Source organism: Hippopotamus amphibius, chromosome 5, assembly GCF_030028045.1.
Source record: "Hippopotamus amphibius kiboko isolate mHipAmp2 chromosome 5, mHipAmp2.hap2, whole genome shotgun sequence".
Classification (NCBI taxonomy): domain Eukaryota; kingdom Metazoa; phylum Chordata; class Mammalia; order Artiodactyla; family Hippopotamidae; genus Hippopotamus; species Hippopotamus amphibius.
Window position 1 is genome coordinate 127,461,837 of NC_080190.1, and position 16,897 is coordinate 127,478,733.

General features: G+C 40.6%; 1 protein-coding gene across 2 annotated transcripts in view; it reads left to right on the plus strand.

The window, feature by feature from the left end:
* Positions 1–15,539, plus strand: part of ATP6V1H (ATPase H+ transporting V1 subunit H) — an 86,026-nt gene extending 70,487 nt beyond the window's left edge. For both annotated transcript variants that reach the window (XM_057734850.1, XM_057734851.1), the window contains exon 14: positions 15,183–15,539. In XM_057734850.1, the coding sequence (XP_057590833.1) occupies positions 15,183–15,243 (61 nt within the window). In that variant the 3' untranslated portion in view covers positions 15,244–15,539. The remainder of the gene's footprint in view (positions 1–15,182) is intronic.
* The last annotated feature ends 1,358 nt before the right edge of the window (positions 15,540–16,897 follow it).

The window sequence follows — 16,897 nt, forward strand, 5'->3', positions numbered from 1 at the left end:
CCGTGGGTAAAAGTAGAATAAAAGTGTCTGAATGACAGCAGCAACTTTTCCTGACAGTTTTGCATGTTTTCTCTGCTGTTGTTTTGCTCCGAGGCCCTGCTTCCAGATTTCCAGCACACTCTTGATTTTCTTTTACTTTTCTACTATAAATGATTTTTAGGTTTTTGATATTGCATTATTCCCAAAGTTTCTGTTGATTAGACTAAATCATAATTTTGGATATAGTAAAGTTAACATTTCTTTTTTATTGCGGGGAATGGTTTTTTGGTTTTAAGTTTAAAATTACATTTTAAATATAAACTGGATACTTATGAAATCATGGAACTGGGCTTTCTCTGGGTCTTGATTTAGATTCTGCTCTAAGGAGTTAAATGTCACTTTTCTTGATAATGTAGAGATGGATTTATCCCTGGTTTATAGAACATGGAGTATATAGAGTTATATATATCATGTGAAAATATTACCTAATTCTTTCTCATGAGTTTCTGATTGATTTCAGGATTATTTCTGTGAATTTCAGAACTTAGAGTAGCCAGTTTCTCCCTTCCACTTGACACCTGTGTTTACATGGAATAATGGGCTATGTGTAACCCTGACCGATGTGGGTGTGGCGTGGGGGGCAGAGTGGAGGGAGGGGGGTCTCCGAAGTTCAGGGTCCCTCCAGCAGGTCAGTCCTACCTGCAGCCCTGCTAAGTGGCCCATGCAGGCTCTGATCTTCCTGTCCCCACTGTGCAATTCCTGGTATGTCCCTTGTTCTTTTGAGCAGGGCCGGATTTTTATATTCATAAATTTGGAAAAATATATGAACAATGACAACTTACTCTAGAGAAGTTTTATATAGACCCCCAGTTTATGCATTGTAATTTAACATCATAAAATGTCGTCATTTTTCTCCTACAGAATGATTTTAAATGTAATCAGCCTCTAATTCAGAAGCAGCAATGTGGACAGCTCAGGACTTCAGGAAAGAAACACTGAATTTTGTAGGTAGAGGATCTCATGTAGAATTTTCTCTTTGTTTCTAGATTCTTTTTCAACCTATTTTCAAGCAGAATAATAAGTTGTAAGAGTGTTACCCTCTCTAGATTTTTCATGTGTGGGTAAATAATAGAGAGGAACTCACCAAGCCAAGGGTGTGGGTGATACTGCTTTTATTCTCTGATCTTTACATCTGCTGAGGATACTTCAATTTTTCTGTAAGTACATAGCCATAAATGCCGTGATTATACAATTACTTATGAACAGAATTGAAGGATAAAACTCCTTATGTAAGTTTTAACTTTTTAGCCTTAATAATCATGTTACTGAAACATTCCATGTGATTTTAAATAAACATAAGACATTTCTAGGTTTAACATTTTCCAAAATTAATTTAGAAAATTGTAGTCTCTCTTTGGGTGCCTGGAGTTTTCCACATTATTCTTACGATATTTTTAGTGGAGGAATTCTTGTGTAAGAATCTTACATTCCAAATATAATTCAAGAAAAAGGAGTCTGTAATAAGCGCTAAATATGGACTTTGTGTCCATGCTATCTTTTTAAGAGTCCTTGTAACAGCACAGACATTTCTCCCTCTTGGCATGTTACATAACTAGATTTGTATGTACTGTGGTCATTTAGGGGCGTGCTTTTGCATTGTACAGATTGCTTTTTGTTGTAACTACTTGCCAATCCAGAACCAGCATTTAAAATGAAAAGAAGGGAGTTCTGGTTTCCGGTTCTGCATGTAAGGAGTTTGAAAGTAGCCACTCCAGCTGAATAACAAGTAAATAGCTGAACAGACTGGAACATCAACAACCTTTCTTGGATCCCTAAGGGAGAGGGTTGGACGCAGGGTGCACTGCTGAGCCAAGACTTGAGAGGCAGGTGGATATGGGGAGTGGCGGCTCCCTGGGAGCAGGCCTCACACGTGGAGACCAGTGGGGGACCGGTGCCTGGTGGGAGAGCTGGACTGTACCTGGTGAATTGCAGGAGGCTTAGCGTGCACAAGTATGAGGGTTAGAAACACCAGGGGATCCAGTCATGGGGGCCCCCCACCATATGGTGAGATTTCGCTCCAGAAGCTAGACAAGGTTCCTACAGTAAATATCTGAGAAAATTGCCTTAGCCTTCTGGCAGAGGGAGGGGAAAAGAACCATTTTGAAATAGTCTAGAGCACTCCATCTTAACAAGGCCTGCACTCAGGGGAAACTAGTTAACCAGAGCCCAGCCTGCTGGGGTGTCATCAGAGTCTAACAGACCTGGGAAAGGGAAATAACCAACTCTAGCTGGCTCTGATCATCACACTCAAAGGGGTAGGAAAACCCCCAAGGAATGCTTGTGAAGTTCACAGTCCAGGACCCAGGTTCAGTAAACACTGAGACCCAATCATAGGCCTTCCTCTTCCCCTATCTCACCACCATGTTACAAAAGGTTTATATACAGCAGTTGCTTTTATTTAGTACGCCATGTCCAGCTATCAAGAAAATACTACAAAGCATACCAAAAGGCCAAACAAAACAAAACAAAACAACCAAGAGACATAGTAAGCATCAGAACCAGCCGAGGCCCTGACGTTGGAAGATCAGCCTGGGAACTTTAAGTGACTACGGTGAATATGCTGAGGACTCTAATGGATAAAGCAGGCAGTAGGCAAGAACAGATGGCAAGTTAGGCAGAGAGACAGAAGTCCTAAGAAAGAAACCCAGAAAGATGTTAGAGGTCAAAAACACTGTAACAGAAATGAAGAATGCCTTTGATGCACTTATTAGCAGACTGGACGCAGTTGAGGAAAGACTCTCTGAGCTTGAGGATGTATCAGTAGAAACCTCTAAACTTGAAAAGCAAAGATAACAAAGATGGAAAAAAACAGAACAGAGTATCCAAGGACTGTGGGACAGCTACGAAAGAGGTAAAATACATGTGGTGGGAATATCAGCAAAAGAAAGAGAGACCGTTATCAGAAGAAATGCTGAAACAGTAATGACTGAGGATTTCTCCAAGTTAATGTCAGACACCAAACTACAGATCCAGAAAGCTCTGAGAACACCAAGCAGGATAAATACCAAAAAACTACACCTGGGCGTATAATTTTCAAATTATAGAAAATCAAAGATAAAGAAAAAAATCCCGAAAGAAGCCAGGGGGAAAATCACCTTACTTATTTAGAAGAACAAAGATAAGAATTACATCCGACTTCTCAGAGAAGTCAGTGGAGTGAAATATTTAATGTGTTGAGAGAAAAAACTCACCAAGTTCTGTACCCTGTGAAGTCATCTTTCAGAAGTGAAGGAGAAATAAAGATTTTCTCAGAAAGACAAAAATTGAGGAAGTTTGTTGCCGGAAGACCTACCATACAGGGAATATGAAAAAAGCTGTTTAGCGAGAAGGAAAGTAATGTAGGTCAGAAACGCAGATATACATAAAGAAAGGAAGAGCATTGAAGAAGGAACAACTGAAGGCCAAATAAAAACTATTTTTCTTATTCCTAATTGATGTAACATAGAATTTTGTTCAAAATACTTATAGCAACAATATCTTTGCGTGTGTACGCTTCTGTGTGTTTCATACAGGTTGCTTATGTATACTTATATTTAAGTGAAAAAAACGACAGCTATGGTTCAAGGGACAAGAAGAAGGAATTAGGATTATTTGGTAATTATAAGCGATTCACTACCCATGAAGTGGTATAGTGCTATTGGAAAGTAGACACGGATTAATTGTAAGTTAATATATTGCAAACTCTAGGGCAGCCACTGAAAAAAAGTAAAAAAAGAAGTATAACGGATATGCTAATAAGTAAGAAAGGAGAGAAAATAGAATCATATAAAATGCTACATTAAAACCACAAAAGGCAGAAAAAGAGTGGAAGACAAAAATAGGAGCAAGAAAACAAGGGCAACAAATGGGAGGCAGCAGTGAATGTGGTGGACATTAATCCAGCTGTGTCAGTGATCACTCTGTCAGTGGTCTGACTGCACCAGGCAAGAGACAGATCATCATAGCAGATCAAAAAGCATGACCCACCTACGTGGAGTCTGTAAGAAACCCACTTTAAATGTAGAGACACATACAGATTAGAAGTAAGTGAACGGAGAAAAATATACCACGCTAACACTAATGAAAAGAAAGCAGAAGTAGCTATATTACTTTCAGAATCAGCAGCTTATAAGTAAGGAAAGTTTATCAAGGATAAGAAAGGTCATTACATAAGGATAAAGGGGTTAGTTCTCCAAAAGGACATAATAATTCTTAACATGTATACACCTGACAACAGAGCATCAAACTATGTGGGGCAAAAACTGACAGAACTGTAAGGAGAAATCGATGCATTCTGTCATCGTTGAAGATTTCACCCCCTTTTCAGAAGTGGACAGGTCCAGCAGGCAGAAAACCAGGAGGACATGGTTAAGTCAGCAACACCATGATGGACCAAGTGAAGCTGACATCTGCAGAGCCCTCACCCAGCACCAGCACGATACCACTTCTTGCAAGCTCACATGGAACGTTCTCCAAGACAGGCCACGTTCTGGGCCATAAAAGCCACCTTAACACACTTAACACAATAGTAGTCATGCAGCGTCAGCTCTCAGGCCACAGTGGACTAGAACTAGAACTCAGGAACAGAGAGATAACCGGAAAACCCCAAAATATGTGGGGATTAAGCCACACACTTCTAAATAACGCATGGGTCAAAGAAGAAATCTCAAGAGAAATTAAAAAATATTTTGAATTAAGTGAAAATGAAAACACAACTTTTAAAAATGTGTGAGGTAGAATGCAAGCTGTGCTTAGAGGGAAGTTTACAGCACTGAATGTGTGTATTAGAAAAGAAGGAAGCTCAAAAATCAGTACTCCCCAAGTTTCCAGCTTAGGAAATGGGGAAAAAAAGCAGATTAAATTAAAGTAAGCAGAAGAAAAGAAGTAAGAATAAAAAGCAAGGAAATAAAAAACAGGAAAATCTATAGAGAAAATTGATGAAACCAAAAGCTGGTTCTCTGAAAAAATTCATGATATTGATAAGCCTTTAGCCAGACTAACTAAGGAAGAAAAGAGGTGAAACAAATTAGTAATGTCAGAAATGAAAGAGGGAACATCACTGTAGGTCCCATGGAAATTAAAAGGATAAGAAGGGAAAACCAAACAACCCTAGCCCACAGATTTGTCCTAGAAGACATGGACAGATTCCTTGAGAGAGACAGCCTGCCAGAATTCACTCAAGAAGAAATAGATGATTTGATTACGCCTATATCTGTTAAAGAAATTGAATCAATAATTAATAACCTTCCAAAACAGAAAGCATCAGGTCCAGATGGGTTCACTGTTGAATCTACTAAACATCTAAGGGAAAAATGTTAGATCACTTCTCTGTAGTCTCCTTCAGGAGTTAGAAGTAGAGGGAATACTTCCTAACTCATGCTGTGAGTCCAGCATCACCTGATATCAAAACCAAAGCCATTGCAAGAAAACGGTAGATCAGTATCTCTCATGGACATAGATGCAGAAATTCTCAACAACGTATTAGCAGACTGAATCCAACAATGTTTAAAAGGAATTATATACCACAACCAAGTATATCAAGGCTGATTCAACGTTTCAAAATCAATGTAGTCCATCCTATCAACAGACTAAAAAAAGAAAAATCACATGATCATAACAGTAGATGCAGAAAAAGCATTCAACAAAATCCATCACTCATTCATGGTAGAAACTCTCAGTAAACTAGAAATAGAGGGAAACTTTCTCAGTGTAATGGAGAATATCTATTGAAAACCTCTATAGCTAACATCATACTTAATGCTGAGAAACTGGAAGCATCCCCACTAAGATTGGGTACATTTAGCCACAGCAATCAGAGAAGAAAAAGAAATAAAAGGAATCCAAATTAGAAAAGAAGAAGTAAAATTGTCACTCTTTGCAGATGATATGATATTATACATAGAAAACCCTAAAGACTCTACCAGAAAACTGCTAGCACTAATTGATGAGTTTAGTAAAGTAGCAGGATACAAAATTAATGCACGGAAATCTCTTACATTCCTATACACTAACAATGGAAGAGCAGAAAGAGAAATTAAGGAAACTCTCCCATTCACCATTGCAACAAAAAGAATAAAATACCTAGGAATAAACCTGCCTAAGGAGGCAAAAGACCTGGATGCAGAAAACTTTAAGACACTGATGAAAAAAATCAAAGACACAAACAGATGGAGGGACATACCATGTTCCTGGATTGGAAGAATCAACACAGTGAAAATGACTGTACTACCCAAAGCAATTTACAGATTCAATGCAATCCCGATCAAATTACCAATGGCATTTTTCACAGAACTAGAACAAGAAATCTTACAATTTGTATGGAAACGCAAAAGACCCCGAATAGCCAAAGCAATCTTGAGAAGGAAAAATGGAGTTGGTGGAATCAGGCTTCCTGACTTCAAACTATACTACAAGGCCATAGTGATCAAGACAGTATGATACTGGCACAAAACTAGAAAGGAAGATCAGTCGAACAGAATAGAGAACTCAGAAGTAAGCCCAAACACATACGGGCACCTTATCTTTGACAAAGCAGGCACGAATATACCATGGAAAAAAGACAGCCTCTTCAGTAAGTGGTGCTGGGAAAATTGGACAGCTACATGTAAAAGAATGAAATTAGAACACGTCCTAACACCATACACAAAAATAAACTCCAAATGGATTAAAGACCTACATGTAAGGCCAGACACTATAAAACTCCTAGAGGAAAACATAGGCAGAACACTCTATGGCATCCATCAAAGCAAGATCCTTTTTGACCCACCTCCTAGAATCATGGAAATAAAATCAAGAATAAACAAATGGGACCTCATGAAACTTAAAAACTTTTGCACAGCGAAAGAAACCATAAACAAGACTAGAAGGCAACCCTCAGAATGGGAGAAAATAGTTGCCAATGAAGCAATGGACAAAGGATTAACCTCCAAAATATACAAGCAGCTCATTCAGCTTAATACCAAAAAAGCAAATAAGCCAATCCACAAATGGGCAGAAGACCTAAATAGACAATTCTCCAAAGAAGACATACAGATGGCCAACAAACACATGAAAAGATGCTCCACATCACTAATCATCAGAGAAATGCAAGTCAAAGCCACCATGAGGTATCACCTCACACCAATCAGAATGGCCATCATCACAAAATCTGGAAACAACAAATGTTGGAGAGGGTGTGAAGACAAGGGAACTCTCCTGCCCTGTTGGTGGGAATGTAAGTTGGTACAGCCACTATGGAAAACAATTTGGAGGTTCTTTAAAAAACTACAAATAGAACTTCCATATGATCCAGTCATCCCACTGCTGGGCATATACCCAAAGAAAACCATAATCCCAAAAGAAACATGTACCATAATGTTTATTGCAGCACTCTTTACAATAGCCAGGACATGGAAGCAACCTAAATGCCCATCAGCAAATGAATGGATCAAGAAGATGTGGCATATATATACAATGGAATATTACTCAGCTATAAAAAGGAATGAGATGGAGCTATATGTAATGAGGTGGATAGACCTAGAGTCTGTCATACAGTGAAGTAAGTCAGAAAGACAAATATTGTATGCTAACTCACATATACGGAATCTAAAAATGGTACTGATGATCTCAGTGACAAGACAGGAACAAGGACGCAGATGCAGAGAATGGACTGGAGAACTTGAGGTTTGGGGGGGCGGGGGTTGAAGGGGAAGCTGAGACGAAGTGAGAGAGTAGCACAGACATATATATACTACCAACTGTAAAATAGATAGCCAGTGGGAAGTTGCTGTATAACAAAGGGAGTTCAACTTGAGGATGGATGATGCCTTAGAGGACTGGGACAGGGAGGGTGGGGGGGAGTCGAGGGAGGGAGGGAGTATGGGGATATGTGTATGAAAACAGATGATTGAACTTGGTGTACCCCCCCAAAAAATAATAAATAAAATTTAAAAAAAAAAAAGATCGGGTACAAAGTAATAATGTCACCTCTCACAACTCCTTTGCACTGGAAGTTCTGGCTAATGTATTAAGACAAGAAAAGGAAATAAATGGTATACAGATTGGGAAGGAAGACAAAACTGCCATTGCTTGCAGATGATAGACAATCCTAAAGACTTGACAAACAGACAGACAGAAACCTCCTGGACCTAATAAGCAATTACAGCAAGGCTGCAGGATATGGGATTAACACAGAAAAGTCAATCATTTTCCTATATACCAAGAATAGAGCAGGTGGAATTTGAAATTAAAAACACAATACTATTTATATTAGCACTCCCCCCAAATGAAATATTTAGGGATAAATTAAACAAAATATGTATAGATCTGCATGAGGAAAAGTGTTAAACTCTGTGAATGAAATCACAGAAGAATTAAACGGTGAGAAATTCCATGTTCATGGATAGGAAGACTCAATAGTATCAAGATGTTGGTTCTTCTCAACTTGGTCTATTGATGTAAGTTTAATGCAATCCCAATAAAAGTCCCAGCAAGTTATTGTTATTATCTTTTGGATATTGACAAACTGATACTGAAATTTCTATGGAGAAGCAAAAGACAGCATATCCAACACAACAGTGAAGGAGAAGAACACAGTTGGAAGACTGACACCACCTGACTTGAAGACTTACTATAAAGCTACAGTAGTCAAGATAGTGGGGGTATGGGCGAAAGAGTAGACAAGTAGATCAGTGAAACAGAACAGAGAGTCCAGAAATAGGGCCCAAAAGGAGTAAAGGAGGCCGTGGAGCAAAGGCTGTGCCTTCAGGAAATGGTGCTGGAGCAGCTGCACAGCCACATGCAAAAAAAAAAAAAGGGGGACCTGGGCACAGACCTTACCTCCTTCATGAGAGCTAACTCAGAATGGATCGTGGCCTAAATGTAAAACACAAACCTTCTGGAAGATAACATAAGAGAAAATCCAGATAACCTTGGACATGGTGATGCCTTTTTAGATACAACACCAAAGGTATGATCTGTGAAAGAAATAGTTGAATAGTTGCACTTCATTAAAACTTTAAAAACTTTTGCTCTGTAAAGGACAATGTCAAGAGAATTAGAAGACAAACCACAGACGGGGAGTAAATATTTGCAGCAGACATGTTTGATGAAGGACTGTTATCTGAAATATACAAAGAACTTTTAAAAGTCAACAATGAGAAGACAACTTGAGTAAAAAATGAGCCAGAGACTTTAGCTGACACCTCACCAGAGAAGATAAACTGATGATAAATTTAAGTGTATGAGAAGATGCTTCACATTGAGAATGCAGGTTAAAACAATAATTAGATAACATAGCACTACACACCTATTAGATGGGCCAAAATCTGGAACCCTGACAACACCAAATGCTGGTGAGGGTGTGAAGCAACAGGAACTTCCATCCACTGCTGGTGGAAGAGCAAAATGGTGCAGCCACTTTGGAAGACGGTTTGGTGTTTTCTTACGAAACTAAACATGCTCTTACCATATGATCCAGCAGTTGTGCGCCTTGGTATTTACCCAAAGGGGTTGAAAACTTACATCCACACAAAAACCAGCACTTGGATGTTTGTAGCAGCTTTATTTGTAATTATCAAAACTTGGAAGCTACCGAGATGCCCTTCCATAGGTGAATGGATAAACTGTGGTCTGTCCAGGCAACAGAATATTATTCAGTGTTAAACAGAATGGAGCTGTTAAGTCATGGAAAGGCACGGAGGAACCTCAGATGCACATCACTCAGTGAAAGAAGCCAGTCCGAAAAGGCTGCATACTGTATAATTCCAGCTCTGTGATATTCTGCAAAAGGCAGGACTACAGAGATGGTAAAAAGATCAGTAGTTGTGAGAGGCGGGGAAGGGGTTAACAGGCAGAGCACACAGGAGTGTTAGGACAGAGAAGGTACTCCACACGAAATCACAGTGGTGGACGTATGTCCTTATACATCTGTCCAGAACCGCAGAATGCTCACCACCCAGCGGGGACTTGGCGTGATTGTGTTGTGTCAGAGCAGGTTCATCTTTGGTAGCAGATGACCATCTGATGTGGGAGGCTGAGAAGGAGGGCTGTGCATGGGTGGGGTTGGGTGTGTACGGGGAATCTCTGTGTCTTCCTCTCAACTATGTTGTGAACCTAAAACTGCTCTAAAAAAAAGTCTTTAAAAGAAGATAAATAAAAGGAAAAGGAGCCTGATGCTTTGGCCCAGTGTGCGTTGCATGTCGTAACCACGTGTTAGAAAAATGATAAAGTGAGTAAGACAGTGCTGGTCTGTTGATAAAGCTGGTAGTGGTGTTAGGTAGAGAGGGACTGCTCTTGAACATAACCTAGAGATAAAGAAACTCTGGATTTGGCCAGTGATGTTTAGATTTTATAGCTAGTTTAAAAAGGTTTGATTGCTAGAATTCCTGTGGGAAAAATAACTTCATTATTGCAAATTTTACCTAAGTTGCTTTTATAATAGACTCTAATGCAATTGCTTTTAAAATGTATGTTTTTGTTTCTTAAGACCAGAACTCACAAAAATAGATTCTACTTTTAGAATTACTGATTTTTTTTTTAATTCCATGGATCACTTCCTTAGGGATGCTGCTAATCTGTTTAGTCCTTGAATTTAGATGCTGTTAGAAAATGAAATGGTTAGTGGTTATGAAAATATGTTTGAGAGATAGATTGAGGACTCACACTGTGATGTTCTAAAACTCCCTATTCTTACATTTATATGATAACATGTCTTCATCCAGTGGGAGGTAAAATAATGTTCCAGGGGGCAGTGCTGTTGAGTGAGACTCTTGAGTTCTAAAATCAGGCAGACTTGGGTTTAAATACCTTCTGTGCTGCTAACTAGTTAGCCTCACATTACATGTCATTTAACATGCTGACCTCCAGTTCCTCATCTAGAAGATGGGGCTCACCTGTGGCTTCTGTGGACCTTGCTGGGAAGAGTAGAGAGGAGAATGCACGTCCAGCAGTTAGAGCCGGGCTCCAGGAAGAGCAGACATTGGAAATGGCCCAGTGATGTTGGTCCTGACTTTTCCCAGGCTGGGGCTATAATGTGCTGTGGAAGCAGTTTGACTGTACTCATGTTTGGAATTTAAGAATGTTCCTGTTAGTTAGATGCAAATGAGGGAGAGCATTGTGATTTTTACATGAGTCGTGGTTTTACGTAGGAAAATCAGTTCACAAAAACAGATTTGCTTTGTGTATAATATTCAAAATCATGATAAAAGCTGGAGCAATAACTCAACTTGTAACTGAACTTAGTGAACTAGCCTGAAAGAAAACAGGACTATATGGAACATATTTAAAATTTATTTTTTCTTTTTATCAAATAGAAATCTATATTATAAACAAGTATAAAGTCTATATTTTCATAAATGAATGGTTTTTATACATTCAGAAAATAATATTTCATTTATGATTTATGTGATACCTACTTGTTTTCCAAAACAGGATAGGTAAAGATTGAGAGTAAAATTACTACTCAGTTGTGGTTTTAATGATTATTATAATAAATTCACGGAAAGATGTGGGATATAAAATTCTAAGTAAGTCCATTATAATTTTAGTTATGAAATGTACACACTAAAAGAAAACTAGAGAAAATAGCTCAAAAATGATAGTAAACATAGATTTCCTACTGAGCTTCTTGGCAGCCAGAGCAAAAAGGAAAATAAGTGAGACTGTAGTTTTCATAGGTTAATATGTTTGTCAGGAGAAAATTCACTTCTTTCTCGGCACTAAATTGTATAGCTGAAGTTAGCATGCTTTTAAATTATACAGGTGAAGGCAGCAGGTTGAATGATATCATAGTGTCTTCAACTACAGTTTTAAAGAATAAGAAGGTCTGACTATTTAAACAGCCCTAGGTACAGTGAAGGTTTGGCCCCTGATTGTAGCACATTGAAGGCTTCACAATGTTCTGGGTGTTAGTACAGGCCGCTGAGTACCTCCTGGTGCCCCAGAGCTGATGCTCCCTTCAGAGCTCCTCTCTCATGTCTCAGCTTTCTCTGGGGTGCTCGCAGGAACTGGAAAGCAGTTTATCTGGATTAAAGTGAATGCTGGGGAGTAGGTCTTTTATGGCTACTGATAGGGGAATGAAATCAGTGTTTCTTAATCATATGTGAACTCTCTCAGCATTCAACATGATCTCTTATGTGAGCTGTTTCTTTCTTGGATTTTTTAAAAGGGAAGTACATCTTCAGAAAGAAACGTGCCCATTTTCTCAGTTTCAGAGATGCTGGAATCCCGTGATGTGAGTTGTTCTCGAGGAAAAAATCACCCTCAGCCCATTCTCTAGGATCTTCTGGCTGGTCTAAGATTAAGTTGACATGAGACAGATTAAAGATTTAGTTGCGTATGTACAGGGACCCCAGGACAAGTCAAGGCTTACACAGCATGTGAGAGAAGGAGAAAAGCGTGGGGTGGGGACCTCAACAGGGAGGAGGGCAGCTCACATGGAGCTGGGAAAGCAGATGTTCAGTAAACAGATGTTTGCTAGGCCTGCAGGGACAGTGGGACACAGAGAGGACTCTGGTCTCCAGGCCCTGTCCAGCCCCCCTGACCCCCACCCAGCCCGTATTCTTTGTAGATCTCCGGTGACAGTGCCCTTCTGGACCAGGCACTTTTGTCTGAATTCTTTAGACAGTTAAGGGGCAGGTAAAAAGACAGACTTCCAGACTTTTCTGTTTCTTAATAATAATCAGCCTAAAATAATCCTCATGTTGAAGAGACACATTTTGGGGTGGCAACTTTTGTTCTGTTACAAAGTTCCAGATGGAGTTAAAAAGAAAGTCTTACACCCCTCAAATGTTGCTTCTTGGGTGGTAGAAACAACGACTTAATGCCGAGCTCCTCTAGATTGCTGGTACAAAGCAGACACCCCCTGAGTGCATTACAAGTTGAATTTTTATTGTGTTGATCTTCCTGTGCAGAGAGACTGTCTCGATACCCAGGTTAGCTCACGTAGCTCTTCTCGAGTCCTGCTAGAGACCGTTACCATCCACGAACAGTCCATAGTCGCTTTTCCTCTTGCCCGAAGAAATTCATCACACCTGTTGTTATTTCCTGCTATGAAGATAGGGACTGTGTCTGCGTTCTGCACCTTTCTGGGCTCTTACTGGAGGCTGGGTAAGGGTGGCCTCGCAGTGGAGAGAGGAATGGACCTGCGCCCTGGCGGGTCCCCCTGCCCTCTGTGCTCCTGAGCAGGTGATTGACGCCTTCTGTCCCCTTAGATGGAGAGCAGAACACCCACTCCAAGGATGCTGCAGAGGTGAGAGGATGGCGGGTGGGTGCACGTACTCAGGTTTCCACAGTGCTTGTCACAAAGTGTGGACGTAGCGACCTCTGTGTGCTCCCGGCCCCAGGCCCCTGGTGTCAGGACTGCCCTGTGTCCGGGGTCACACAGGACTCACAGGCAGCTCGGGTGAATCTTGGGAATGTGGTGATTGACTACCTTTGGTATCCGGGCAGCAGACCACAGCCCTGTGCGAGCCGAGCCCAGCAGTAGGTTTTCTCCAGAGCGCCACGTAGGCTGGTGCTCGCTCTGCAGGACAGGATCTTTTTCAGTTGAGCCTCAGTTCAGCTCCCTCTGAATTTAACAACCCACGTGCCATAGCAAACAGCAATTTCAGCACAGCCTGAGGAGGAGATGTGATTCTTCTGTCCATGGGTCGCATCTGGGCTCTTCTCCAGGCAGACTTGGCATCTTGTGAGCTACAGCACCTCAAGTTGGGCTCACAGAGTTCTGTCTGGGGCTCTCGATGGGTGGGTTTTCAGTGGAAGCCTTTACATCTGTGCATGTTCTTGTCCTTCGCCTAAATCCTAGCTCGTGTAAACCCTTGTTAGCAGACCAGGAAAGGAGGAAGGTGGTGGTATTTCCACTCGCCAAGCGGTAAGGGTGTGAAGAGGGGAAGGCCCATGGCCACCTCATGTGCAGGAAGAAGTGAGAGTGTAGTGGCTGGGGCATTATTATTTATCTGTAATAAAGACCTTTGACCAGGAAACAGAGGAGCAGGAGATGTGGGGAGGAAGCCGTGGCTGGTGTTTTTAAATTCTCTGCCAGAACAACTCTTCTTGCCTCTGTGTTCATCCTCCAGCTGTGACCCTACTTCAGCAACGACTCTTGTGTGAGGAAATCAGTTATCTTTCCCACCTCCAGGTATTCACTGTTGTCCCCTGAATGTTAGTTGGGTCTGGTACGGGAAGTGAACCACCTCCCTGTCTCTGGAAGGGATGCAGCAGGTGGCAGCCTCCATGGCACCAGATCCACTTGGTGGTTTTCAGCGTGAGCTCTGGGCAGCTTCGTCAGGCTCTGGGATGTAAACCCTGTCTCTGTTTCAAAACTCAAGCTTTTCTCTTTTTGTAGGAGGGAGTCTTTTAAATATTCTTAAAAAATCTTTTTCTTGTCCTTATTAGGTGGATCAAAGATGAAAGTTTAGGCAAACCCTTTATAGGAAAATAGGGAAAAGATCATTCTGTCCTGGGATCAATAGTGGTACCGTATACAGTTTAGAGCTAAGGATACACAGACCATTCAAATGATTTTCTGAAGGAGAACGTCACCTGAAACGTTTGGAGACCACTGCTCTAAGCCACCGTTGCCGCATCTGTAAAATGAGAACACTGCTTCTTGGCTCTTGTGATTATTCTCTGGATTCAGTAGGTCCCTCTTGGCGAAGGTTTCAGACTCTACCAGTGCAGGCAGAGTAAGTGCTGGGTAACAAGTAGCTCCGATTAAGAGTCGTCAGTCTGGATGCTATTTTCAGTGACTGTTTTCATGTGCTCTTGTTGTAAATCGCTAGAGATAAACACTTGTACTTTCTAATGTCAGAAAATTTGTTTCTCACCTATTGGTCTACTTACTTGTAACCATACGTAGATTGATTTTGAACTTGTTAGATTGCAGAAGTGGCGGTAGCAGACACGACATTTACCTAAACAGGAAAGCAGATGTTGCCTGTAATGGGATGCAGAGTTACTCGTTTGTGTGTGTCCTGCCTTGTTTGTATGTGGTACACAGAGTGTTTAAAATTTATATGGTGCAAGTATTTTTGATTTTGGACAAGATTAGTTTTCTGGGGCTATTTTACTAGTTTATAGATGTTAAAGTAAGTATAGATGACAGCGTGTACTGTCCTTCAGTTTTGAAAGAGACGCTTTGTTGTTTCAATTCTAACCTCCCCTCCTGTTTCCTTCCTGTGTTTCAGGGAATATCTTGGAAAACAGCTCCAGTCTGAGCAGCCGCAGACCGCAGCTGCCCGGAGCTGAACGGCACTCAGCCTCGGGGTCTCCAAACACCCCCTCACCTGGGACCAAAGCCCTGGAGTGTGAGTCTCAGTAATTAGGGTCAAGAACAATTTCTTATTTTATGTGTCATTTTCTTCTGTTGTGTAGCTTTTCCCAGTGCTGATTTCCAATACAAGTGTTTGCCATTATGTTGTATTAAAGTAGGTGCTTTCTGTATCTAAGGAAAATATTACTGTTACGTGTACTGCTTGTAATTTCTGTGTTTACTGTTCTCTGGAAATGCATATAGAGTTATTAAAGGATTCTCACTCCAAATATGTTTTTGTCTTTCCTTGCTCCTGACTTGAACTTTAACAAAAATACCTTTCGTCCCAGCCAAATTGGGAGAATTGTATTTGCAAAGTAGTGAATGGTAAATAAATATTTTGAAATTATGTGTATCTCTGTCTTCCGTCTGTCCATCCATCCATCTGCCTGTCCATCCACACTTACACATTGCAGCAATCCTCTGCTAACACTTAGAGAACTTTAAAATGCTAAATTAACTCTTTTTTTTTCCAGTTTTTTATTTTTTACAATAAACTGCATATATTTAGAGTGTACAGTTTGGTATCCTAATCTCCCAATTCATTCCCCCCACAACGCTCCCTGCTTTCCCCACTTGGTGTCCGTATGTTTGTTCTTTACATCTGTGTCTCTATTTCTGCCTTGCAAACCGGTTGATTTGTACCATTTTTCTATAGTCCACATATATGTGTTAATATACGATATTTGTTTTTCTCTTTCTGACTCACTTCACTCTGTGTGACAGTCTCTAGGTCCATCCATGTCTCTACAAATGTCCCAGTTTCATTGCTTTTTACAGCTGAGTAATATTCCATTGTATATATGTACCACATCTTCTTTATCCATTCATCTGTTGATGGACATTTAGGTTGCTTCCATGTCCTGGCTATTGTAAATAGTGCTGCAGTGAACACTGGAGTGCATGTGTCTTTTTGAATTATGGTTTTCTCTGAGTATATGCCCAGCAGTGGGATTGCTGGGTCATATGGTAGTTCTATTTTTAGTTTTGCAAGGAACCTCCATACTGTTCTCCATAGTGGCTGTATCAATTTACATTCCCACCAGCAGTGCAAGAGCAATCCCTTTTCTCCACACCCTCTCCAGCATAAAATGCTAAATTGACTTTTAACATGAGGCTGTGGTCTAAAAGGTTTGTTTACAGAGCACAGTGAGGAATTCAAGCTTTAGATTATTTCATTGATTTCCTGTACTTTTATTCTCGGATTTTGGTACCTCAAGTCTATTTTCTTTTAATACTTTTTGGTTTGAATGTTGCCAATAGGTACTTTATCCCCCCCACCCCACCCCCCCTTATTCTGGGACTCCAGGCCTTCAGCCCCGCATCCATGGCCTGTACATTCACCTCCCCCAGATCTGAGCCTTTTGTCTTTAACCTTGCCTCCTGGTCTCTCTGAGTCTCATTTTTCATTCATTTTAATTTTATCTCCACTCTTCATTCCTAGCAGTTCTCTGAATGTTGAGTTGTGGAGTAAAGGTGGAAAGGCTAATAGACGGTTTATTTGATAAGTTTTTCTTCGATATGGAAAGACACTCCTGTTTAAGGATGAAAGATTGTCTCACTTTCAACACAGAGATCTTGTGGGAAAAG